General features: G+C 40.2%; 3 protein-coding genes across 4 annotated transcripts; 2 read left to right on the top strand and 1 right to left on the bottom strand.

Annotated features, from left to right (window-relative positions):
- Positions 1-2539: 2539 nt before the first annotated feature.
- LOC123508903 lies at positions 2540-5726 on the top strand. The gene is made up of 2 exons (XM_045262914.1): positions 2540-2688; positions 5050-5726. Exons 1-2 carry the CDS (start codon positions 2677-2679, stop codon positions 5512-5514), a joined length of 477 nt encoding a protein of 158 aa, XP_045118849.1. The 5' UTR covers positions 2540-2676; the 3' UTR covers positions 5515-5726.
- Positions 5727-7559: 1833 nt separating this feature from the next.
- On the bottom strand, positions 7560-19347 carry LOC123508782 (ubiquitin carboxyl-terminal hydrolase 14-like). Its single transcript, XM_045262691.1, has 12 exons — positions 19156-19347; positions 17508-17686; positions 16642-16749; positions 15999-16116; positions 15575-15746; positions 15024-15152; positions 14482-14650; positions 13593-13696; positions 12048-12183; positions 11263-11371; positions 10477-10659; positions 7560-8132 (listed from the first exon to the last, which is right to left on the bottom strand). The coding sequence occupies exons 1-12, from the start codon at positions 19169-19171 to the stop codon at positions 8008-8010; spliced, it is 1548 nt and encodes a 515-aa protein (XP_045118626.1). The 5' UTR covers positions 19172-19347; the 3' UTR covers positions 7560-8007.
- A 2279-nt stretch (positions 19348-21626) lies between these two features.
- LOC123508794 (nuclear envelope phosphatase-regulatory subunit 1-like) lies at positions 21627-24426 on the top strand. Of its 2 annotated transcripts, none has more exons than XM_045262711.1 (5): positions 21627-21757; positions 22371-22415; positions 22696-22767; positions 23056-23190; positions 23714-24426. In XM_045262711.1, the coding sequence occupies exons 2-5, from the start codon at positions 22388-22390 to the stop codon at positions 23857-23859; spliced, it is 381 nt and encodes a 126-aa protein (XP_045118646.1). In that variant the 5' UTR covers positions 21627-21757; positions 22371-22387; the 3' UTR covers positions 23860-24426. The 2 variants fall into 2 exon arrangements, with proteins under 2 accessions (XP_045118646.1, XP_045118645.1); XM_045262710.1 differs by lacking the exon at positions 21627-21757 and adding an exon at positions 21790-21853.
- Positions 24427-24746: the final 320 nt, after the last annotated feature.

Here is a 24746-nt window from a genome sequence, read left to right on the forward strand (position 1 = left end):
TAAAGGAGGGTAAAGATAAGCAATAATAGTAAAGAAGAAAAATAAAAATAATAAAGACAGCAAACATGAAGAAAAATTATAATAAAAAAAAAATCATGAAGAATAGTAAAGACGAATGATGTTAAAAGTGGAAGCAACATTAAGGTATAATAAAGATGAGCAATAATTTAGGAAACACGAAGAAAATAAGAAAAAGAACAGAGATAGCATATAAGAAAAAAATGATAAACACACGAAAAACAGCAAAAACGAACAAAAAACAGAGAATAACCACCAAGAAGATGATATTGATAGTAAAGACGAAGAAAAAAAAAAAGAAAAGATCAAAGACACGATATGTAAAAGAAATAATACTAAACAATAACAGCAAATACGAAGAAAAAGAAGAAAAAAGAAGAGATAGCAAATATGAAAGAAATAATAAAAAAAATACACGAGAAAACAGTAAAACGAACAAAAAACAGAGAATAACCACCAAGAAGATAATATTGATGGTAAAAGAAAATAGAAAAAGAAAATAAGAAAGAAAGAATTAATACTAAACACACCAACAACATGAACAACAACAAAACGAATGAGAGGAACAGTAAACAGCCACCAAGAACATAATATCAATAGTACAGACGAAGAAAAACAGGAAAACAAAGACAAATATAAAAAAAATAATGATTAAAAAAAACACGAAAAACAGCAAAAAACAAATAATTATATCGAAGAAAAAAGAGAAAAAGAAAAATATAAAAAAGTCATGGAAAAAAACACGCGAAAAACAGTAAAACGAACGAGAGTAAGAGAATAATATTAATAGTATAAACGAAGAAAAAAGAAAAATTCAACAAATATAAAAGAAAAGTAATAAATAAAACACAAGAAATTTTTCCCAGTTCTTTCCAGTCGCTCCCAGTCCCTCTCAGTCTCTTCCAATCTCTCCCAGTCTCTACCAGTCTCTCCTTGTCTCCCTCAGTCTCTATCAGTCTTTTCCAATCTCTTCCAACCTCTCCCAGTCTTTCCCTGTCTCTCCCATTCTTTCCCAGTCCCTTCCAGTCCTTCTCAGTCTCTTCAAACCTCTTCCAGTCTCTTCCAACCTCTCCCAGTCTCTCCCGGTCCCTTTCAGACTTTCCCAATCTTTTCCTGTCTCTTCCAGTCTTTTCCAGTCTCTCCCAGTCCCTCTCAGTCTCTTTCAACCTCTCCCAATCTCTTCCAGTCCCTCCCAGTTCCTCTTAGTCCCTCCCAGTCTCTCCAAGCCTCTCCCAGTCTTTCCCAGTCCCTCTCAGTCTCACCTTGTCTTCCCTGTCTCTCCCAGTCCCTCTCAGTCTCTCCCAATCTCTCCCAGTCTCTCACAAACAATAACAATAGCAGGGAACAAGCACCAGGAAGAACACAACATTGGAGAGCAGCGGCGTGGGGAATTTGAACACATATTGCCTTTTGAGATGCGCAAGACATGACACAGCGCCTATTTACAGAGCAGAACCGGTTGTGCAATCAAGGTTGTTGGGTACACTGGGCAAGTGGAAATAAACTGAGTGTAATGCATGCTGTTGACTGAGTGCTGACGGGTAATGAGTGTGTCCTTTAGCAGAGCAACACACACACACGGGCGAGCGCGCACACACACACACACACACACACACACCGCGTAGTGTAGTGGTTAGCACGCTCGACTCACAATCGAGAGGGCCGGGTTCGAGTCCCGGTAAGCGGCGAGGCAAATGGGCAAGCCTCTTAATGTGTGGCCACTGTTCACCTAGCAGTAAATAGGTACGGGATGTAACTCGAGGGTTTGTGGCCTCGCTTTCCCGGTGTGTGTTGAGTGTGATGTGGTCTCAGTCCTACCCGAAGATCGGTCTATGAGCTCTGAGCTCGCTCCGTAATGGGGAAGACTGGCTGGGTGACCAGCAGACGACCGAGGTGAATTACACACACACACACACACACACACACACACACACACACACACACACACACACACACACACACACACACAGCCTAATATAATCTTACTTTCTTATCATTTTAACTTTATATGCATGAATTTCCCCATTTTCTCGCTAACTAAATGAACACCACGTAAAACTAAATCTAGAATACCCATAGGTTAGGTTAGGTTAGGTGAAGTTAGAATATTCGGGGATAAGGTTAGGTTAGGTTGGGTTGGGTTGGGTTGGGTTAGGTTTGGTTTGGTTAGGTTTGGTTAGGTTAGGTTAGGTTAGGTTTGGTTTGGTTAGATTAAGTTAGTTTAGGTTAAGTTGAATTAGGTGAGGTGAAGTTACAATACTCGAGGAAAATCTCTTCAAAACCTCGGTAAATCCTTCAACACTAAAACAAAACTCAATTCCACCACTCCAGTCACTTTGATATCCTACACATCCTATTATAACCCTTCCAGTAAGTTGAAGGAGAGACGAAGCTTGGAGTCCTACAGGAGGGCGAGGCAGCACCACTATCTAAGGAACTCGTAGCTTAGAGGGGCAGGGGAAGGAAGGACACAGGGCGGAGGGCGGGCCAGTTTCCATGGGAAGGAAGAACATCTCGAGTAGGTGAGGGGAGGAGGGGAGGCGGCAGAGGGGAAGGGGAAGGAATGTGAGGGCGTACAGGAGCGTGGGTCTCAGTATATAAGGAGCAGGCGTCACTCTCTTCCTCACTTCGGGTCCTGTTCACCTGCTACAGACAACGATGAAGGCTGTGGTGAGTATCAGAGCCTCACTCACTCAGGAACTTAATACAATACTGTTAAGTCCCTCACCTTCCCTTCTTTATGCTGCTTAACTCCAGAACTGGGACACAATTTTACCATGGGATTTGTGTACGATTAGACCATCTTATTGACATTAGGAAGGGTCTATGGAGGTCAGTCTTCACTATTTTAATCCCTTCAGTACTAGGACACATTTTTACCTTCAGATTTGTATACGATTAGACCATCTTATTGACATTAGGAAGGGTCTATGGAGGTCAGTCTTCACTATTTTAATCCCTTCAGTACTGGGATACATTTTTACCTTCAGATTTGTGTACCATTTTATTGACATTAGGAAGGGTCTAAGAAGGTCACAAGATTAATGGCCACAGTCTTCACTATTCTAATCCCCCACATGAGTTTCTGAAGTTGCGTAAAATCATCAAATAGCAAGCAAAATGCATAGAAACGCGTCATGGTGCTAAAGAGGTTAAACTTTGAATATTTGTTGTGTTACTTTTCCATCACTACCACGACTTATTGTATTTATTTTGTCTCTATCTCTGTCTTCTTAATCTGTCTCTAACTTTGGATCATTTGCGTATATCATTACAAAGGTCTTGACATTCCCTTTTCTTCTTCAGCCTCATTTCTATATTCATTCCCAGTTAAGCTACCTAAGTTCTTTGTTTTGTTTTGTTCTTTCTCTTTTGTCTTAGTCATTTTTTTTTAATCAATCAATCTATTCATCTCTCTCTCTCTCTCTCTCTCTCTCTCTCTCTCTCTCTCTCTCTCTCTTTTCCGTCAATCTCAAACTTGCCCTTTCCACATCCTACAGTTGTTTCTCTCCCTTGCATCTTCCTTTGTGACTTCCTTCCTTTGTAATGTTGCCGTTATTCCATTCTGGGTCTTATGCGTATTCTAACCAAACCATACCTAACCTACGGCTATTCTAGATTTAGTTTTAGATTGTATTTATTAGTTACAGAACGCGTAGTGTAGTGGTTAGCACACTCGACTCACAACCGAGAAGGCCCGAGTTCAAGCCCCGAGCGCGGAGGCAAATGGGCAAGCCTCTTAATGAGTAGTCCCTTTTCACCCTACAGTAAATAGGTACCAGATGTAATTCGAGGGGTTATGGTCTCGCAGTCCCGGTGTGAGGTGTGTCAGTCCTACCCGAAGATCAGTCTATGAACTTTGAGCTCGCTCCGTAATGGGGAAGGCTGCTTTGAATATTCTGTACTAAAATGTTTTTGGCCTTTAAACGGCTCCTCCTGCTTCTCAGTATTCAAAAGTTCTAATGATTTTTTTCCTTTCCGTATTGTCACATATTTAATTTTCAAAGCGTTATTCATGGTACTGTTTGGTGTATGCTTGTAAATCTTCCTGCATTATTCTTCCCTCGCTTGAATCTCGCAACTTTCTCATCGCATCAAAAAGTATTCCATTTTCTTCAATTGTTCACTTACATACTCCATTCAACATTCAGTTATTCATTTATCTTTCCTTTTGTCGCATCTGATATTGCTGGTTACTCTCACTATAGGCACTACCGATCTATCTTCACTCAGTTTACCTATCTTCGTTTTCTGTATCCATCCCACTGCCTCTGTCACTGCTCCACCGTCATCACTTCATTCACCGGCCTTCGTTTTCTTTCCAGTTTTCTGTATTCAGTTATTCCGTTGGTTAATTTAGCACCTCAATCACTCTTCCATCTAGTTCATTTATCTCGTCTTATTTCCACTATTTCTCTTCCATATCTAGTAACACCGCGCTTTCTCCAGTGTGTGTGTGTGTGTGTGTGTGTGTGTTCCTGTCCCCGATCAGGTGGGATATTTTTTTTCCTTCCCTCCCTCCCTCCTTCCTTTCTTCCACTGGTGCTGGGCTGCATGACCCAACGAACCATTTCCTGAATCTTGTTTAAGAAATGAACACATACAGACTCTCGAAGGGGCGGCGGCTGTTAGTGCTACCATTATGGGCTATGGATGGGAGAAGTGGAAATGGGTGCTCATGATTCATACAGGAACTGCCACGTGCATTTCTGATGGCTTTCCGTAGCTTTTATGGTCTGCAGATTTAAGGTGTTTGCAGACTGAGAGGCAGGAAAAAGGTTATCGTTATATCAGGGTTCTCAACCGAGGGTTCACAAGTTTACCAGTGGTACTTAGAATAGAATAATATCCTTTGCAGTACCATTGCATATTGAGTTAGTGTCAGTCACTAAACTAACATTCTGTTCGATGTCAGATTACTGGGAGTTGGGGTAGATGGTGTTATAACTCAGGGGATTACTAACGAGAAAAAGGCTGAGAACCCCTGGTTTATATGATACTCTAACTGTTGTTTTCTCTTCACTCTCCCAGGTGTTCCTTGCTCTCTTGGGTGTGGCCGCTGCCCGCCCCCAGTTCCTGCTCCCTCACCCTCAGGCACCTGTCATTACCTACAAGGCTGGGGATCTTGATGATGACGCTAAGGTGATCACTTCGCCGCTCGCCTACACCTTCCCCTCCACCTTCCCCTCCACCTTCCCCTTGACCTACTCCCACTACCCCTACACCTACCCCTTCATCAACCCTCTGGTCGCCAACCCCGCCATCCAGGTCCAGGCTGAGACCACCAGGACCAAGAGAGACGCTGACCCCGAGCCAGAAGCCGAGGCTGAGGCTGACCCTTTCACCATCTACTCCGGCCTCCCCATCGCTGGCACCACCTACCCCACTTACCCCACCTACTCCACCTATCCCACAGTCTCCACCTACGGCGCCTTCCCCTTCACCTACGCCACCTACCCTCAGTACCCCTACACCAGCGTCATCAAGACTGTCTAAGCAGGAACAACAATCACCCCAAGGAAGAACACGGCTTAACGACGGATGGCTGATGACAATCCAAACCTTTTTGTAACACGTGACTTTTCTTGTTATTTGAAGACGTAGCTCCTCCCTTCCTCCTCCTCCTCCTCCTCCTCTTCCCTCCCTCCTCCAGAAATGAGTAGGACCTTCATGACACATTTCCACGATTAAACAATGAAATACCCCAACCTTTGTTTCTTCTTGAGCCTTATCGCGATGTGGGATGACGCAGAGTGGCTGTATGAGTGAGGCTATGGTCACACTGGGGGCTGGGCACAGGTAGTGCTGGCAACACACATTGTTTCATATGATGCCAAGACTCCTCCAGGCAACTCGTAACACTGCAGGCCAGTCAGGCTAGCCATGCTTTTGTCTGGTTCTTTCTTTCCACTGATGTTCTTGGTGATTTTCTACATCAGCTGCCCATTGTTTAGGTTTGTGAGATACAGTGGCTACATCCAGAGCAAAGCTCCACCCACCCAACCAACCTCACTCACTACTCACGACGTGCCCCGACTTACGTCATTATGCTATCACTGAAACAATATATATATATATATATATATATATATATATATATATATATATATATATATATATATATATATATATATATATATATAAAATAATACGTTTAATTCCGGTGTGATGGCAAATCTGAATAACATCGGCCGGGTTTCGAGAAGATGAGCTACAATCCCGTAATGTTGCAGCTTCTTCAAGGCCACACAACTCTCTCAATACTTGTCCCTCTGCCTCACACTTCCCAGCTGCCCGCGTCATCCCTCCCAGTCCAAAGAGAGAAAAAAAAAGTGCGCTCTCGTTGCTAAGGAAAACTGGTCTCTGGAGCATTCCGAGTGTTGCATAACCGTCGTGTGTGTGCCATCACCAGGACACAACACTGCACAGGCGGCAACATAAAGTTTGTAATAATGATGTGGATGACTCAATTTGAACATCGTGTGTGTGTGTGTAATGAGATGAGAGTGGCACGGATACAAGCAATCAACACTCACTCACCCGCAGCTGTCTTTTTGTTGAGGGTGCAGGAGGGCGCCGTGTGAACCAGTGACTGCAGGTTGTGTTGTAGACACTGACGGATAACCACCACCGTTTCTAGTTTATGGTTCATAACAAGGGACTCCACGCTTTTCTCTTCTGTTTACCTGTTGAGTAAAGCACTTTTTTTTTTACAGAAAAAGGCACATTATATATATATATATATATATATATATATATATATATATATATATATATATATATATATATATATATATATATATATATATATATATATATATATATATATATATATATATATATATATATATATATATATATATATATATATATATATTGTATGTATAATGGGTGTGTTAATCTTTCTACCTGACCATTGTGAAAGTAGTGACGTAAGTGGACAATGGTGGTGGGCTGGTGACCCTCTGTCCTGCCAGCACTGCCAGGGCTTTCAATACAAGACCTCACAAGAGTTGGTACAATCTATCTCATCCTCAGATCATCAAGGGGCATATGGCAAGATCTCCATAGAGACCGGCAAGTATGAGCACTGCACCAAAACAATGCAGTCACCAGGCCAAGATGAGAGTTTCTGTGCCCAAACTTTAATTGATGATGCCTACAACCCAACCTTTTCACCACTCAGTACTCCTTGAAAGCACATGACCTATAGTGAGTCCTGACACACACAAGCTCAACATACTACCAGGTGTTCATCATCTATATGTGACTGTTTGACACAACTTTTATTCAAGAGAAGTTCCCGGAATAAATATTCAATGCTGCATATACAAGATAGTGCCACCATACACAGGTATATAAGACTGTTAAGACACCTTGTATATAAGAACACCACATACAAGTATATAAGGTGGCACACGGCATATCCATGGAGGTGGCAACACATGGGCAACATGCCACACACCTCCACATAAGGCTGGGCATGACAACCGTGACAAATGTAAGAAACTTTCCTTCAAATCTAAAGAAAACAACTCAGATCCAGGCAATGGTAAATTTTATTAGAACCGGTATATTGACTTCAGCAATGTACAAACAATGACAATAAGGCAGTAAAACCCTTTCTTTCCCTCTCTCTCGAACACACACACACACTCATACATACACACACATATACAAACATCACAACAAGCTGCATGCCAACTTTCTAGATAGACTCAATACTTCTGAGCAAGTAGAGTGAGGGAGGCTTGCTGTTGTTGTGTCAATCGTGCAATTATCTTTTCAAGACCGACCAACCGTGAACAAACTCAGCCAAGAGCACTGTTCTGAAGCAATGCCACCCTCTGCCCACTTGCCATGTAACAGTTCTCTGATATGATGTTTGAAAAAGTCATTTATGCCTTTCTCAAGTCATTCCTCTTCTCTATTATTTTATTTTTTTTTCAGCAGAGAAGAGGCAATTAATGTTAAGAGGAATGATCAACGTTACTCCGTCTCCATTTTTGTTTCATCCTTCGCCTTTTCTTCCCCAGCCTTTTTCTTCTCATCCTCCTCCACCACCTCCAATATCCTGGGCCCATACAGCAGGATGTAGGCACAGTGCCAGTCTCCTGGAAAACCATGGAAAGAAAATAATACAGTAGTTTGTCTCTTATCACTAGGCATGTTATCAAACTGTACTACATGTGTGTGTGTGTGTGTGTGTGTGTGTGTGTGTGTTCACTGTTTGATCTGCTGCAGTCTCTGATGAGACAGCCAGACGTTACCCTACGGAACGAGCTCAGAGTTCATTATTTCCGATCTTCGGATAGGCCTGAGACCAGGCACACACCACACACCGGGACAACAAGGTCACAACTCCTCGATTTACATCCCGTACCTACTCACTGCTAGGTGAACAGGGGCTACATGTGAAAGGAGACACACCCAAATATCTCCACCCGACCGGGGAATCGAACCCCGGTCCTCTGGCTTGTGAAGCCAGCACTCTAACCACTGAGCTACCGGGCCGTGTGTGTGTGTGTGTGTGTGCGTGTGTGTGTGTGTGTGTGTGTATTTACCTATTTACCTAATTGTAACATACGGGAAAAGAGCTATGCTCGTGTTGTCCCGTCTCCATATCTATTAATGTCCAGCTTTTTCTTAAAATCATGAATATTCCTTTTGTGTGTGTGTGTGTGTGTGTGTGTGTGTTTTTCCTTGCTCTCAGAGAGAGAGAGAGAGAGAGAGAGAGAGAGAGAGAGAGAGAGAGAGAGAGAGAGAGAGAGAGAGAGAGAGAGAGAGAGAGAGAGAGAGAGAGAGAAAAAAAAAAAAGAGAGTGAGTTAAAAACAGCTAGAAACAAAAATTTGATACAATACAGAAAAACTTACAATACTACCTAATCCTTCACTATTTTTTTCTGAATTTACATAAACCTCCCCTAATCCCTAAATGAAGAAGTAACACCATCTACTTTATCACACTCTGGAACTACTATAGCCATCTCTAACACAACACTAAATCTAATTGCCTGACTAACAAAAGAATGTACGTGTGTGTCAATATGAAAGATGTGCAATGTTCTACAAAGTCACTACTATTGCCGGTATATAGAAACACTTTGCTCTCTCACCACAATAATTTTCCAAGGTCACAGAGACAATTAGCTCGGTTTTCAAGACAGTTTCTCCTAATAACAAACTAGAAATATTGGCAATCCATCACCAGAACCATTTAAACTCTTTAAAAATGTGAGTATCTTCAATTAGTGTTTGGAAAGCATTGATAGTAAAGTTTCTCCTTGTATTAAACTAGAAATCTTGCTTATCCATCACCAAAACCATAGAAATACCCTTAAAAACACGAGTATCTTCAAACTACAGCCTTTGGAAACTTGTGACACTGAGAGGGCAAAGCATTTCAGAATAAGGGTCCATAAATTACCTTTGTGTTCCTGCACTCCTTGGTTATGTCATGTGTTCATCTGTGGTGCAAACTGCTCATTCCCTCTATTCCAAATGTTCCATCCTTGTGTGATTTCATGTGTTCATTTTCTACACCCTATTTCCTTCCATAGGCATACCAAAAATTACTGCAGTTCTTATCTAAACATTCAAAAATGTACCAGACACTGAAAAATTGTCAGGGTTTGTGCTGATGTGACTGTAAAGACATCACATGCATCCAATAAACAAAACGCTCAATTGTAAAGCTGTCATGGCATAAATCCACAGCTCATCGTAGTAAAAGCCATTGCAGTATGCTTCCCAGTTGTTTCTGTGTGAGATCGTTACTTCCTGGCCTGTAGAATCCTGTGATGGCCATCCCAGTAAGCATCAACGACAACTTAACCATTTCAGTACTTGGACACATTTTTACTTTGAGATTTGTGTACAATTAGACCATTTTATTGACATTAGGAAGGGTCTATGGAGGTCAGAAGATTAATAGCTAGAGTCTTCACTATTCTAATTCCCACGTAAGTTTCTGAAGCTGTATAAAATCACCAAATAGTAAATAGAATGAATATGGAAATGCATCATGGTACTGAAAGGGTTAAAGGTTCCGTATCATGTCTTGAATATCCTAACACTAAAGGGAATGTCATCCTTGTATATAGATAAAATAGATCAGTTTGTTCATGAGCACTTTCAGCAAACTACAGAAAGTTGATTAATGTGTGTGTTTACATTTGTCTGTGTTCATATTTATTCATGATCAAAAATGATCACTGAAAGGAACACATGAACAAGAATGCATAAAAAAACATAGAAACAAATAGAGAATAAAATAAAGCAATGACACAGGAAGAAGTACACATCACATAGGAATTGATGAGAATAACAGAAAAACAACACCTCTACATCACCTCAGTGCTGCACTCACTGACTCACTCACTCACTCTCTCTGTTCAACACCCCAGCACTGCACTCATTCAGTCAGTCACTCACTCAATTCAACACCCCAGCACTCACCTCCGCCTGAGAGCTTAAGAATGTCCTCCTCCAACACTGGCGTGACATCATCATCGTCACACTTAAGCCACTCATTGCCCCGCCACCGCACCCACCCCACGTAGTGCCCCGAAGAAGAGGACCGCCCCTGGTGAGTCAGAACCGCCTGCAGCTGGTAGAAGCCGCTGTTGTTGCTCCCGTAGTCTGTAAGTGGACGGCAGCACAATATTCTCATTAGCTAAGTACAATTCTCTCAGCTTATTTTTTTTCTAGTTATAAAAAAGGATGTATACAAAGAAGTCTGAATATTCTTGCTAAGCATAATTCTTTGCTAACTTATTTCCCAGTTATAAAAAGAAAATATACAAAAATGTCACAATATTCTCATAAGCCAAGTACAATTCTCCCTCCGCTATTTTTTTTTTCTCAGTTATAAAAAAGAACATATACAAAAAAGTCGCAACATTCTCACCAGCTAAGTCCAATTCTTTGCTAATTTTTTTTCCAGTTATAAGAAAGAAAATATGCAAAATAAGGTATGCTGTAATGAAAACTTCCTGGCATTGTGAAATACAGTATAACCACAAATTTTGTTTCCAGTTATAAGAAAGAAAATTAACAAAAAAAAAAAAAAAATATGCTGTAATGAAAATTTCCTGGCAATGTGAAGTTTTCGATTGTTGCCCTTGCCAGGTCTCCCTCTTGCATAAAAAAAAAAGGAGGAGGAGGAGGAGGAGGAGGAGGAGGAGGAGGAGGAGGAGGAGGAGGGTGGTTTCTCTTACTAACTACCCTGACACCTTTACTTACCATCCTCAAACCAGAAGGGAAGGGTTTTTGTTTTGGGTTTCTCTTCCTTACTGATTGATTTGCCTCTTCTCATGGCTCTCTCCTCCTCAATCTGTCTCTCCTCCATATCCTGTGACAAAATAAATATACAGGTTAATTTCACGCTTGGCACCCATCTATGTTACCTGGAAAACACATTATTTCACTTATAAATCTGTATAAAATAACGTACAGTGGTCAATACAGTACCAATCAATCTATCTATCTATACACTCTGTTTTCTTCCTTTTTTCTTCTATGCAAGAGTGAAAACTGAGCCAATGGCAACAGAAATGGTGAAATAAAATCTGTCTATCTATATACTTCTCACTTTTCCTGTGGTCTATAAGTATCTGTATCTATCCATCTATCCTGTATATCTTTACACTCCTAACTTGCCTTGTGATAAATGAAGTATCCATCTATCTGTCTATACACTGCTTACTTGTCTCACACTCAAAGAAAGTGCCAATGTATTTATCTATCTATATCTATCTATCTATACTTGTCTTACACTCTATAAAGTGTCTATGTATTTGCCTATCTATCTATTTATACACTTCTTACTTGTCTTATGATGAATGAAGTGTCTATCTATCTATCTATCTATCTGCCTATTTATCTATGAAGTGTCTATGTATGTATCTACCTATTCATTTATACACTTTTTAACTTGTCTTATGCTCAATGATGTGGCTATTTATCTATCTATCTATGTATCTCTATGTATCTCTCCTTTTCTATTTATCTATTCCTTCCTGACTTGCCTTGTATTTTCCCCTGATGGGTGACAGTTTCTTCTGCAGTTCTGGCGTGCACAGGTCAAACACGTCCAACACCATGGGGAACTTGACGTCCTTCAAGATCTTGGCATTCACAGCTTCCTTCTCCTTGTAAAAAAACCTGATGCAAAAGACCACGTGTGTTAATCTTTCCACTTGTCACTGTTCTGGTCAGCTTTTGTTAACTTCAATACTATGATGTGTTCCCATATTCATTCTGCTTACAATATGGTGATTTTATATAGCTTCAGAAACTCATGTAGGGGATTAAAATAGTGAAAACTGTAGCCATTAATCTTATACATTTCCATACACTCTTCCTAATGTCAATAAAATGGTCTAATCGTACACAAATCTCAAGGTAAAAATGTGTTCCAGTACTGAAAGAGTTAATATTGAAATCAGGGTTATAAACTCTTTTTGATGGATATGAATAAAGGATCATATGGTTAATTAAATTTTTCCTAAGTTACAAAACTATATTTTAACCCCCTTCAGTACTGGGATGCATTTTTATTAAGAGTTTTGGGGGTATGATTAGACGGTTTTATTTACATTAGGAAGGGTCTATGGAGGTCATAAGATTAGTGGTCCACAGTCTTCACTATTCTAATCCCCAATTTCTGAAGCTGTATAAAATCATCAAATACAAAGGAGAATAAATATGAAAGCATGGCATGGTACTGAAAAGGTTAATAGACTGTAATACATAAAAAAAGTCTTTCAACATTAGTACAGAATTATAGAAAGGATTGATTAGAACAGAGAGGTTTCAAGATATTCATAAATACTTCCTTAACCTCTTCAGTACCATGATGCATTTCCATATTTATTCTGCTTACTATTTGGTGATTTTATACAGCATCAGAAGCTCAAGTGGAATTCAAAATAGTGAAGACTGAGGTAATTAATCTTCTGACCTCCATAAATCCTTCCTAATGCCAATAAAATAGTCTAAACACACCTAAAACTCATGGTAAAATCGCATCCCAGTAAAGAAGTGATTAATTTCTCTCCTGTACATGTTCTAAAAGGTAAAGTAATCTCTACTTAGTGATACATAAATTGAAACTAAACACCTCAGTCATATATGAGATAATAAAAAATGTATCTTTACAATTACTCATACATCCATCCATATCTGTGTCCCACTCCCAGATATAACATTCAAAGCACCACTACAAACAGGCTGAGTTCCCTTCTATTATATCTACAACACCTTACATAATTCATTCCTCAGTGATTCTTCTTAGACAAACTCCTCTTTGCTTTATTTCATTCTCTTTTCTATGCTAAAGAGAAATTTGGCAAGGGGCAACAAGAACAATAAAAATAAAAAGGCCCACTTAGATCCCAGTCCACAAGCAGGTCTGAGAGAGAGTTAACAAACAAGCCAAATATTGTCACTACCTCACAGTCCTGAAACGTAAGACCAACAACTCATATGCAATTCCTCAACATAACAATCTCTTTCCCTTGACCATGATACGAAGTGAGTGAAAAAAATACTGTTAGTGTTGGGATCCTTACCTGACCATCTCTACAGCTAAGTATGCAGGTAATCTAGAAATTTTGGACTTTTTTGTGTACACAGCATCTCTATCCAGCAGGGCCGACCTCTTGGTGATTTGTTCCTGCAGAGAGAGAGAGAGAGAGAGAGAGAGAGAGAGAGAGAGAGAGAGAGAGAGAGAGAGAGAGAGAGAGAGAGAGAGAGAGAGAGAATTAACATCTGTAGTATTAGTTCTTCATTACATGTACTATAAAATCTTCTAATAATTATATAACATGCATAATTATATAATATAACATGCATGATAATTACATAACCAGCACTCATTTCTCCCTCCCCTGTAATCAATTGAATAACTGTAAAAATAATCTACAAACATTCAACTTCAACAATTTTTAACACCACAAGTCAAACATCTTGATTTACACATGGAGAATTATTCAGATTTATTAAGACGTATAAAAAAACTCTTCAAAACCCAAAAAAATAAAGAATACAGAGAAAATATAGAAATCTGGATTAACTGAGACTTTAAAATATTGAATTAATAACACTTTTTCTATTACATATAAGATAATTTTTTTTTAACCCTCTTCAGTACCATGTCATGTTTCCATATTCATTCTGCTGACTATTTGGTGATTTTATACAGCTTCAAAAACTTATGTGGGGATTAAAAATAGTGAACCATGGCCATTGATTTTCTGACCTCCATAGACTCTTCCTAATGTCAATAAAACCATCAAATCATACCCAAAACTGGTAAAAATATGTCTTAGTACTGAAGGGGTTAAATCACAATTCACCTATTCTTGTACCATGAAGGTATCCAGTACAGATGAACAACCTTACTTTACTGACAGACACACCACCACCAGCACCACCATTACTACTACCACCACCACACACCTGCATTTTGGCCACCAGTCCTGTGTGGAGGTACTTGACGTCTTGGCTGATGTGACAGAGCAGCTGCTGGAACTTGTCTGTGGTGTGCGTTACCTCCTCCTCCTCACTCTCCACACACTTCCACTCACACGAATACTCCCCCGAGAAGTACTGGTCAATGAGTGACGACCTGGTGTGGTGTGAGGGAGGGAGGGGAGAGAAAGGTACCACAATATTAGGTCATGTGGTGCTACAGTAAGGTCTCGTGAAAAATATTCGTTGACATGCTGTAATTGGATATTTTAGATTATATAAGCTATGAATGAGAGAGAGAGAGAGAGAGAGAGAGAGAGAGAGAGAGAGAGAGAGAGAGAGAGAGAGAGAGAGAGAGAGAGAGAGAGAGAGAATTAGTCATCACTGAGTTCTACCATATCAACATCTCATATCCCTTTTGTTTGTGATTTGTAGTTCTGCTTGGCTAAACTATACACTCGACACATTTCCCTTGGCTTAGTGAAGTGTCTAAGGGTGGATCTCCTCCTTCAGTGCCAGTGGATACTCACGCAAAGCTTTTGGCAGTCTTGGAGGCATCCTTGGCCGGCACCTCCTGCATCAGCAAGCGCATCAGCTCCGTCCAGCACTCTGAGGCGTCCTGCTGCATGTACATCCCCTGTTCTCCCTGCTCTGCAAACCTGACCACACACACAATCTTCAGCAACCATTCCTCTTCATCCATACATTCTCATTACATAATAAATATAACTTTCTGACTTGGCATAATATAATTCATAAATATTCTCTCTTCCCTTTGTATCCTGTTATTAAAATGTCAGTTTCAGCACCACAAGCTTAAAACGTACTTTGCTACACCTAGAAAACACAGGTGCACTTTGGTTTGTTGATGTTTTATTTGTAAAGTACCAAATTAAATAGTTCTGTCATTTGTCATGATTCATAAATGCAGAATTCATATCAATAATCAGAGTTCTCATGGAATCTATCTCAAAGACACTAGAAATGCATAACATCAATTATAAAGATCTACAAATAATGTATCTTTATAAATATTTTATAGGAGTAAGTCATTTCAAAATCACACTCCACATACACTCACCTGGGGAAGGTTGAGCGGAACAAGTTGACTAGCACGACAGGAACAGCCGTCTTGCCGGAATCCATGGTGCGGTAACAGTCCTGGATGGCCAACGTCAGCAGAGAGCCGGAGTCCACCTCCAGTGTCAGCATGGAGGAGGGTGTGCCTGATGACTCACCCTCAGCGCCAGGTCCTGCAGGCACAGAGGAAGGTCATGGCCAGGCAACACACATACAGCTGCTGTCATATATCAAGCAACCTTCTTCACTTATCTCCAGTGTTTAGTGTTGCCTGTCTGCCTGTCTTATGTTCTTGGATCATTGAATTGGCTGACAATCTCCTAATACAACATGACACATTCTAAGCAGATCAGAAAACTTAAGAATGAGGAAAAACACTAAATACTGAGGAAGTGAGCCATGTGTTGCTTGATGCTTTAACTCACGCTTGGGTTTGAAGTCAATGATGGCAGAGTGCAGTTCAGGAACCGTCTTGAGACACTGGACCACAGCATTCAGATAGCAAGTGTTCCCAAGGTTCTTGATACCAACTGGCAGCTCCAACTGAAACGGCAATTAAAAACATACAATACACTTCAAACTAAACTCAAGAATACCCAAAAATTATGGATATTGTTAAGATATTCCAGCACCACAAGAAGAAAAAGGTGTTAGGAGAAGGGAATTGTGAGAGATGAGCTAAAAAAAAAACAACAACAACAGGTAGCAGATCAAGATAACTCCCAACTAAAGAGGATTAAAACACAATACACTTGAAAATAGTAGTAGATAAAGGTAACTCCAACTAAAAAGGGATTAAAACACAATACACTTGAAAATAAACAAATGAATACCCAAAATATTACAGATACTGAGATATTCTGGCACCACATGATAAGGTGTTGGGATGAAAGGAGAGCACAAATAACAGCTACAGTACTAGCAAATCAAGGTAACTCCAACTAAAACACATAATACACTTGAAGACAAATAAATGAATATCCCAAATTACAGATCTATGACATTCTGGCACCACAAAATAATTAAGTGTCAGGAAGAGAGAAGAGCAAAAACATGAAGATAACTTACGGCAGTGTTCCTCTCAGCCTCTGTCATGTCCTCGATAAAACTGGGCTTCTCTGTGGGTTCAACAGGGACGTCCTCCTCCTTACTGCCCATCATGAGGACCATCACACCCTAGAGAGAGAGAGAGAGAGAGAGAGAGAGAGAGAGAGAGAGAGAGAGAGAGAGAGAGAGAGAGAGAGAGAGAGAGAGAGAGAGAGAGAGAGAGAGAGAGAGAGAGAGAGAGAGAGAGAGAGAGAGAGAGAGAGAGAGAGAGAGAGAGAGAGAGAGAGAGAGAGAGAGAGAGAAATAAATAAAACAAATCTAACCACAGTAATGGAATTGAGAAACATATCACAAGAAAATAAATGCATACATATGACATGGAAAAAAAAAAAGAAAAAAAGACACTTTGATACTAAAAGAAAATAAAGAAAAAAAAAATAATTAATTAATTAAAAAAAAAACACGGGGAATATAACACAAGTTCAATGCAATCTTGCCAAAATAAAGATTAAGAGATAAAACATCTAATACGCAATGATACAAAACTTACATACTTAAAATAGAAAGTAAGGAAAAAACATCAAATACACACTGATATAAAACTTACATCCTCTCACTTGTTAATTATAACAGGTATACTAAGAGGAGGAGGAGGAGGAGGAGGAGGAATACAAAGGAAAGTCAAACAGCAAAAGACCTCTTGTTCCTTTCGAGGCTATTTGGTAACTACTAACTAGCTACACAGAAGAAAGACAGGACAGTACAGGAGGAGGAGGAGGAGGAGGAGGAGGAGGAGGAGGAGGAGGAGGAGGAGGAGGAGGAGGAGGAGGAGGAGGAGGAGGAGGAGGAAAGAAAAAACATCAAATACACAATGATACAAGACTTACTTCCTTAATCTTCATGCCATCCCAGGTATTGTCCTTGAGTGTGGCGCCCTTGAGCATGATCTTCTGGCGGTGTGGCTGGACACCAGTCAGGGCGAAGAGCTGAGCCTTGAACACCATGGGAGGCTCCCCGGTGTTCAGCTCTATGTCAGGGTACATCTCCTTCCCCCATTTCACCTTCACTGTTCATGAGAGACAGGGAATGTACATTAATTGGCCATTTCACACATGGGCATTATTTTTTTTCTCTTTCTTATTATCCTCCTCCTCCTCCTCCTCCTCCTCCTCCTCCTCCTCCTCAAAATGATAAGGTATGAGAGGTGGTGGTACTAGTGACTGTGGTGAGATGAGTGATGAAGATACCAGTAGTAAACCAAGAAGAATAGAAAGTTAAAGCGTTACTATCGAAAGCATTACTATCGAAATTACAATACAAACAAAAATTAAGAACAAAACATGAAGAAAACATTAAAGAACGCAGTAATAGCGGAAGTTTGAGGCAAAACACAAGTGATGATAAGTAGAATAAAATAAAAAATTGATAAATAAATGAAAATATGACATAGATAAAAAAAATTGACGCAGGACCTCTGAAAAAAAAATTAAATGGTAGCACCCACTTGGTCGAGACAGAAATAGACAAGGATTTAAATATAACATTCCTTTCACTGAGACACAAGGTATTCATTATGCACACCTTCACCACCTGGTCCCAGCATAATCACCTCTCTGGAGAGTAATGTGTCTGAAGTGAAGCACTTTTTACTCTCCTTCATGATTTTGCAGTAAAAAGTTGAATTAATTAAATATGTTAGTGGGTTATTCAGAGCTCAATTTTTTTTTTTTTTTTATTATTTTGGTAATTTCTCAGTGCACATTTAACTCTCTTTCATGGCTCTGCAGTGAAAAATTGAGTAAATAAAGTAAGTTAGTGGGTTATTTAGTGCCGTTTTTTTTTTTTTTTTTATTTCACTAATTTCTCAGTGATTAGCTAGTGTTCATCTCTTCTCTGAAAAAAAAAACCACTATAATGTCGGGTTTGTTCTACCAATAAGCGAATTCCCTTGGTTTTAACCCTTTCAATACTGAGACGCATTTTACCATGATTTTTTTGGGGAGTGTGATTAGACTATTTTACATACATCAGGAAGTCTATGGAGGTCAGAAGATTAATGGCCACAGCCTTCACTATTTCAGTGCCCACAAAAGTTTCTGAAGCAGTATAAACTCACCAAATAGCATCCAGAGTGAATATGAAAACGCGGCATGGTACTGAAGGTGTTAATTATCATCTATCTATATTACGGTAACTTTCAATATCCACACCACGAACCAGAGAAGCTACCATCCATGAAGAGGGAATGGAGAGTACAATACCACAATAACACCTCGTATTAACAACACACTGTACAGATTTCAAAGCCATTCCACACCCTTGAACGAAGACTAAATAAAATACAGGCACAGCATGCACCAACACACTAATTATGCATGAAACAACAAGAACACCAGCGACAAGAGGAGAAAAGCAAAGAAACACACGAACAGAGCCCGCTAGGTGACAGTATTCCTCTCTGCACGCAATAATTCCCAGCCAATCATTCAAAACACTCCCAGCTGACAGGCCGCCAAACCCTGCCAGGCATATTACCTTGATACGCCGTCATTGCCGCTTGTTAGGGGCTGCCGTCTGCTCTGAGCGGTGGTGGGGCAGATCCCGAGCCAGGCAGAGTGAGTCCCACAAGAGTTAATACAAAAGTGTTGGAGTAAATGACGTAAATGATGCGGCACCTCGGCTTCCTGACTCCCTCTTCTTCTTCTTGTGACACCTTCGACTTGCCTGCTCCCTCATTTTGCTCAAGTCACTATTCACACCTGTCACTCTTCAAAACTTGCTGCTACAAGTTGTTTGTTGATTAAAAAAGGTCAAGGTTTATCTTTAATCAATCCCACAGTGGTTTCCTGGCGTATCATAACAAATTTTTATATCAGATCGGTGTTTTCACCCATCACTACCTACCGTGGTAGTGCATATTCTGGTTACTTACCAAAATATTTCATACGAAGATGTAGATTGATTGAAAATATCAATATCGCTTTCTTTTTAATCTTCAATGGTTTCTATCTTATAAAATAAAAAGACTTCTTAAACTGTACCGTCTTTAACCATATTAAAATCCATCCATTCAATGATATTAGAAATATATATATATATATTGTTCAAAACACTGAAAACTAAAATTCCTGCCATCTATGAGATGGAAATAAGGTCAATTATTTTTTTTTTTTCTGTAGCCGAAACAAACGCGGGTATTCCCGTTCTAAAGACGGACAAGACTAATGAATCCAACATAGCATGGCAGAAACACCGTATAAACTTTAGGAATCTTTAGTTCTTCGCAAGCGCCTCAAAAATACACCCCTCTACCACTCACCCTTCTCAAGCTTGGCGCTTACTTTGTTCTTTAAGTATTAGCGCTAAACTCGAGCTGGGATCGCATAACTCGCGGTACTGAAAAAAAACAAAAAACAAAAGCCTATTCGTTCGGGCCACTCCCTTCCTCTATATTTCCTTATCTTAAAATACAAGGAGAAAAGTGAAAATATAAGCATGATGAACCAGTGGATGGGTCTAGTAGGAAGTGCAACAAGAATGAGCTAGAATGACGTTCTGCGAGGAGTTAGGTTGTGGCGAGCATTAGGTTTGGTATAGATGTGACTGCATGGTATGAAAATGAATTACACAAATTAAAGTGGCAAGAATGACACTGAATGCACCAATTATGCAGCGATAGAGGCTTTGAAAGGAAATCTAGGATCGAGTACTTTAAAAGAGAGATACGAGGCAACATTAAGGTGCAAAAGCTAGATTGGAGCAAATGAATGGTGTAAGACCAGAGAGAAATGCGTTTTTTGTTTTTTCTTTTGGAATGTTAGGAGCAGCAGGGGGGGAAAGAGTTTTAAGATGTTAGTAAAGAGCGTCTTAATTATATTTCAGTGATTTGTTTTAAGGGAGGCATGCAGTGAATGACTGGACTATGATTGCTAGAAATAGGGAGGCTTTAAAGTGGGATATAAGGTGGGTGCGATAGACAAAGTGGTGAAATGTGTAGGACTGGATGAATGGAAGAATGAAATGGAACAGAAGATCGAGCATCTTGGAGAGGTAACTATAGAGCAGAAGAGGTGCCGATATATGGAAAGTAGTATGAGGTGCTGATTTTTTTTTTTTTTTTTTTTTTTCAAGCGAGCCGCGAGGGCACAGTGTATGGATGTTGGACATAGCAAAATAAAACAAGATAAGATCGAAACATCACGAAGTGCCGATGCAAATTAAGACCAAGCTTCCCGACCTATATACACCAAACCTTACCTGACCTAACTGTGAATGCAATGATCGAGTTAATGATGGTCTGAGTCCCGCAGCAAAGTGTGCCAGATGTGTGACATGGAAGAGGATGAGACGATGGAGCATATGATGGAGCGTGTGAAGCATGCGAAAGACAGGAATGAGATGATGCTAATGGTGATGAGGGAATTGGGAATGTTGACTTAAAATGGAAAAGACAGGACGGGAATAGTGTTGGGTGTGTATGAGGGAAGAAAGTAAATGATAATTGAAACTGATAAAGTATGTGACCCTAGAAAAAATATGGCATCCTGGATGTTGAAACTAGTAGTGTAAAATACTGGCTTACTGAAACTAATCCTAAAAGCGGGTTCACACGTGCCCATTTGCAACTGAAATTGCAAGTCGGTACCTATAGAGACTGGAAAAACAGTCGCAAAACAAGACCAACATGGTCTTGTTCAGTCAATTTGTTACTTTATCTACTTTGTGACATCACGGAGTAAGCTTTGAAAATGTGGTCTCCAGGTGTAGAGATGTTAGAATTGGTGCGGGAAAAAGAACACATCTGGGACCTCAGAAATTAATTAAGGCGGGAACTTGTTTGTTTACACTCACTTCCCGCCGAGGCGCCAACTAGTCGATGCTTTCCAGGCGCTATGTGTGACGTGTTCCTACTAAAAGGGTTCCTACTAAAAGGGCTCGGTCGATATTTCTAGCGACTTACAATTTCAGTTGCAAATTGGCATGTGTGAACCTGCCTTAAGTTTAAGAAAAGGATCAAGATCACCTCCACTAAGACATAAGATCAAGATCAAGATAAGTCTTGCTGGGGGTCGGCTGTGTATCAGTTATTATGTTTTGAAGTCGGTGGCTGAGATTTGACAGTCACTGTTGCGAACAGGTGAGGTGATAAGATTAGATACACATAAACTCAAAACACCAGCCCCTATGTATCATTTGCCTAGCTATCCCGCCACCATAAAGGCCGCGGCTAAAGGTACTGGCGGTGCCCACTGACTGTTGGCTTGATGACTGGCTGGCTGCCTAGCAGGCAACCATTAAGCTAGCTGGATGGCTAGCAGGTCTGTTAGGGATCGGTTTGACGTGCCTGAGGGACAGGCTTGGTGGCTGGCTGCCGTGAGGAACAGGCTAGGCCGCTCACTGGTAGGCTGGCTGGCTGGCAGGCCTTGTGTCTGGAATATAATCGGTTGTCTGGCTGGATAACAGAACGCCAGGTCAGCCAGAGCAGCTGGCTGACTGACTGGCTACCTAACTTAAACCTATGTATTGCTGTTACTTCTCACTCAATCATCTTGCACACTTCATATTAAGAAATTAATAATGAGGTTTGTCACTCCTCAGCCCTAGTCATGTCAGCAGAACAGCTATCATGTCTACTTCTGCACATCCACTTATACAACTTTCTACCAAGCCACTAGCCACAATATATATTTGTATACACATTTTTTTCCTATTCATCAATGATTTGTGTTAATATTTTTTTTCCTTTCCAGATAAAACGTTTGAAAGTATGTCACTGGAACAAACAGCTTGTGAAGGTAAGAAGACTTTTGTCAGCAGTATGGTAGTCATGCAAACTCTGGTGTTTGTCAATGCATATCAACTCCTAAAGGATAGAGACTGTGTGCTACTTTGACCATTTTGGCTGAGACACACATTGTTCTAAGTGACCTCACAAGGCAGGAGAAATTTTGAGGCACTGTTTGTGTACAGAAACAGTGATTTTCATATGATGGTGCTTCAAGTGTTCTCCTGTGGCACTAGTCGAGTGTGTGTGTGTGTGTGTTTATGTATGTAATGAAGTAATTGGTGTTTCAGATCTGAAGGCCTTTGAGCGTCGTCTGACAGAGGTCATAGCCAGACTACAGCCTGCCACCACTCGATGGAGGAGTGAGTCAAGGGGTTCTGCCTCTGAACAGTCTATTGCTCATTTACTCTGTACTGTTGAATATCTACAATTGAGTTATTCCTTCATGAATTGTTATATTGTTACTAGTCATAACTTTAAAAAATTATATTAAGAAGGCAGAAAGAAGCCTAAGAATGTCACTGATCTCACAAAATGATAAATAAGCTAAAGGAATATTTTATCCTGATGTTGATTTATTTTGTTACCTTCTGCCCCAAACTTTCTTTTCTTGTATGGAACGATTGTTCGTATAGAAATGATGGTTTCAGTTGTGTTGGTAATTGTGGCACTGGGCACAGCCTTTGGTGCCTACATGTGGCTCACCGATCCCAAGACACAGGATGCCACCTTCCTCCAGTCCCTCCTCAACCATCCTTTCTTCACTGTCGCAGCCGCAGCTCTAAGTAAGCCTTCACACCATATATGTTGAGGAAAGGAGTTTTGCATTACAGTAAATCTTCAACATATAGATTTACTGTAGTGCAAAACTGCTTTACTTATTTGACTTGAAAATGAGAGATTTACTCCCATCTGACTGTCAATGAATACATACACTGAATTGAACAAGATAGGAGTTGGAGTTGGTTATTAAATACAACAGCTGAACAGACGTGTGGTGCGAGTCACATGGGTCACTCCTGTGTGTCTGCCATTCCAGATGTATTACCAGACAGGGACACACAAGTACTAAATGTTGTTCAGCAAAAGTTGCCTTAACAGTGACCTTTGTATGTAATGAATTCCTAGTCTTATATTATTTAGCCCTTATCTTCCAATGCTTCACTGATCACTGTACTACTTACAGTCTGCTGCTATTGATAGTGTGCAGTCTGCCATGCAGGTTTGTCCTGATTAGAACAGCATGCAGGGACCTGCACAGTCATCCTTCATTGCATGAGCTTTACATGGAGTAACATGTCATTGCAGTAATTCTCTTCATCCTGGGGATACACAAGAAGGTGGTGTCTCCCTCCATTATCACCTCTCGCACCAGAGCCGTGCTGGTGGACTTCAACATGTCCTGCGACGACACCGGCAAGCTGATACTCAAGCCCAGACCAACCACCACCTGAAGATAGGCAGCTGGCACCCATTGTAATTGTTTTTAACCCTCTGATGGTGGTACTGTTCTTCAAGTACTACCGTGTTGTGTTGTGGACTGGTACTTAGTATTGATCATGAAGAGGAACTCTGATTCAATACCTCCCTCCCTGTGCTGGAGTACCAAACACAGCCATGATTTGTTTATAAATGAAATACTCTATATTATTATTTTTGCATCTTAATTCTTAGGCATTCTTAGATGAAAAGATACACGTCCTGTTTTGATTTGCTGCTTTCCTCCAATTCCCAGTCACAATTAAGTGTTTTCTCTTAATCCCATGAGATGATTGGTACATCCCCTGTGTAGCATAGAGGACTTCTTCCTCAGAGTGACCTGTTGAGCATTTCCCAAGTGTGGTGGTGTTCTAACTTTTAATTATGTGTGAAGTGAAAATACATGTGTGGACTTTGCTTCTTTAGTACAGATCTTGAAGATATGTACATTTGTGAATTATACTCTTAATTTATGCAGATGTAATGACCCTTTCATAGCAAGTCAGAATTTGGTCAGTCAGTAAAGTTTTATTGTTTGTAAATCTTTTTCAATCCCCTATGAAATGGAGGGATGAATATGAGGTTGAATAGAAATGCGATACTAGGTAAATACGAGAATAAGGTGCGAGTTGGAAAGTGAATGAGTCAGAACATTAAAAAAAGAATAGAAAGCTCAAGAACTTGTAGCTTCAGCAAAAATATGATGGTCTCACCAGCTCATTCTTACAGCCATAGGTATGGTACAAACTTGACACCATAACACTCACACCAAGAAGCTGTTATTAAAGAAAATTCCTTGCATGTCACAAAGGAGGTTAGTGCTGTCAATGGAGAGATGGGTATGATAGTGGAAGTATGCAGG

This window comes from Portunus trituberculatus, chromosome 25, assembly GCF_017591435.1.
Source record: "Portunus trituberculatus isolate SZX2019 chromosome 25, ASM1759143v1, whole genome shotgun sequence".
NCBI classification, from domain to species: Eukaryota; Metazoa; Arthropoda; class Malacostraca; order Decapoda; family Portunidae; genus Portunus; species Portunus trituberculatus.

Excerpts from the sequence above, each read along its gene's own strand:
- LOC123508782 (XM_045262691.1), bottom strand. Across the intron at positions 16,750-17,507 it reads ATGGCATGAAGATTAAGGAA|GGTGTGATGGTCCTCATGAT; the intron begins GTAAGTCTTGTA and ends CTCTCTCTCTAG. Across the intron at positions 12,184-13,592 it reads TTAGCTGTAGAGATGGTCAG|GTTTTTTTACAAGGAGAAGG; the intron begins GTAAGGATCCCA and ends CTTTTGCATCAG.
- LOC123508794 (XM_045262710.1), top strand. The coding sequence starts at position 21,805 with ATGTATCATTTGCCTAGCTATCCCGCCACCATAAAGGCCGCGGCTAAA. Across the intron at positions 22,416-22,695 it reads GGAACAAACAGCTTGTGAAG|ATCTGAAGGCCTTTGAGCGT; the intron begins GTAAGAAGACTT and ends TTGGTGTTTCAG. Across the intron at positions 22,768-23,055 it reads TGCCACCACTCGATGGAGGA|TTGTGTTGGTAATTGTGGCA; the intron begins GTGAGTCAAGGG and ends TGATGGTTTCAG.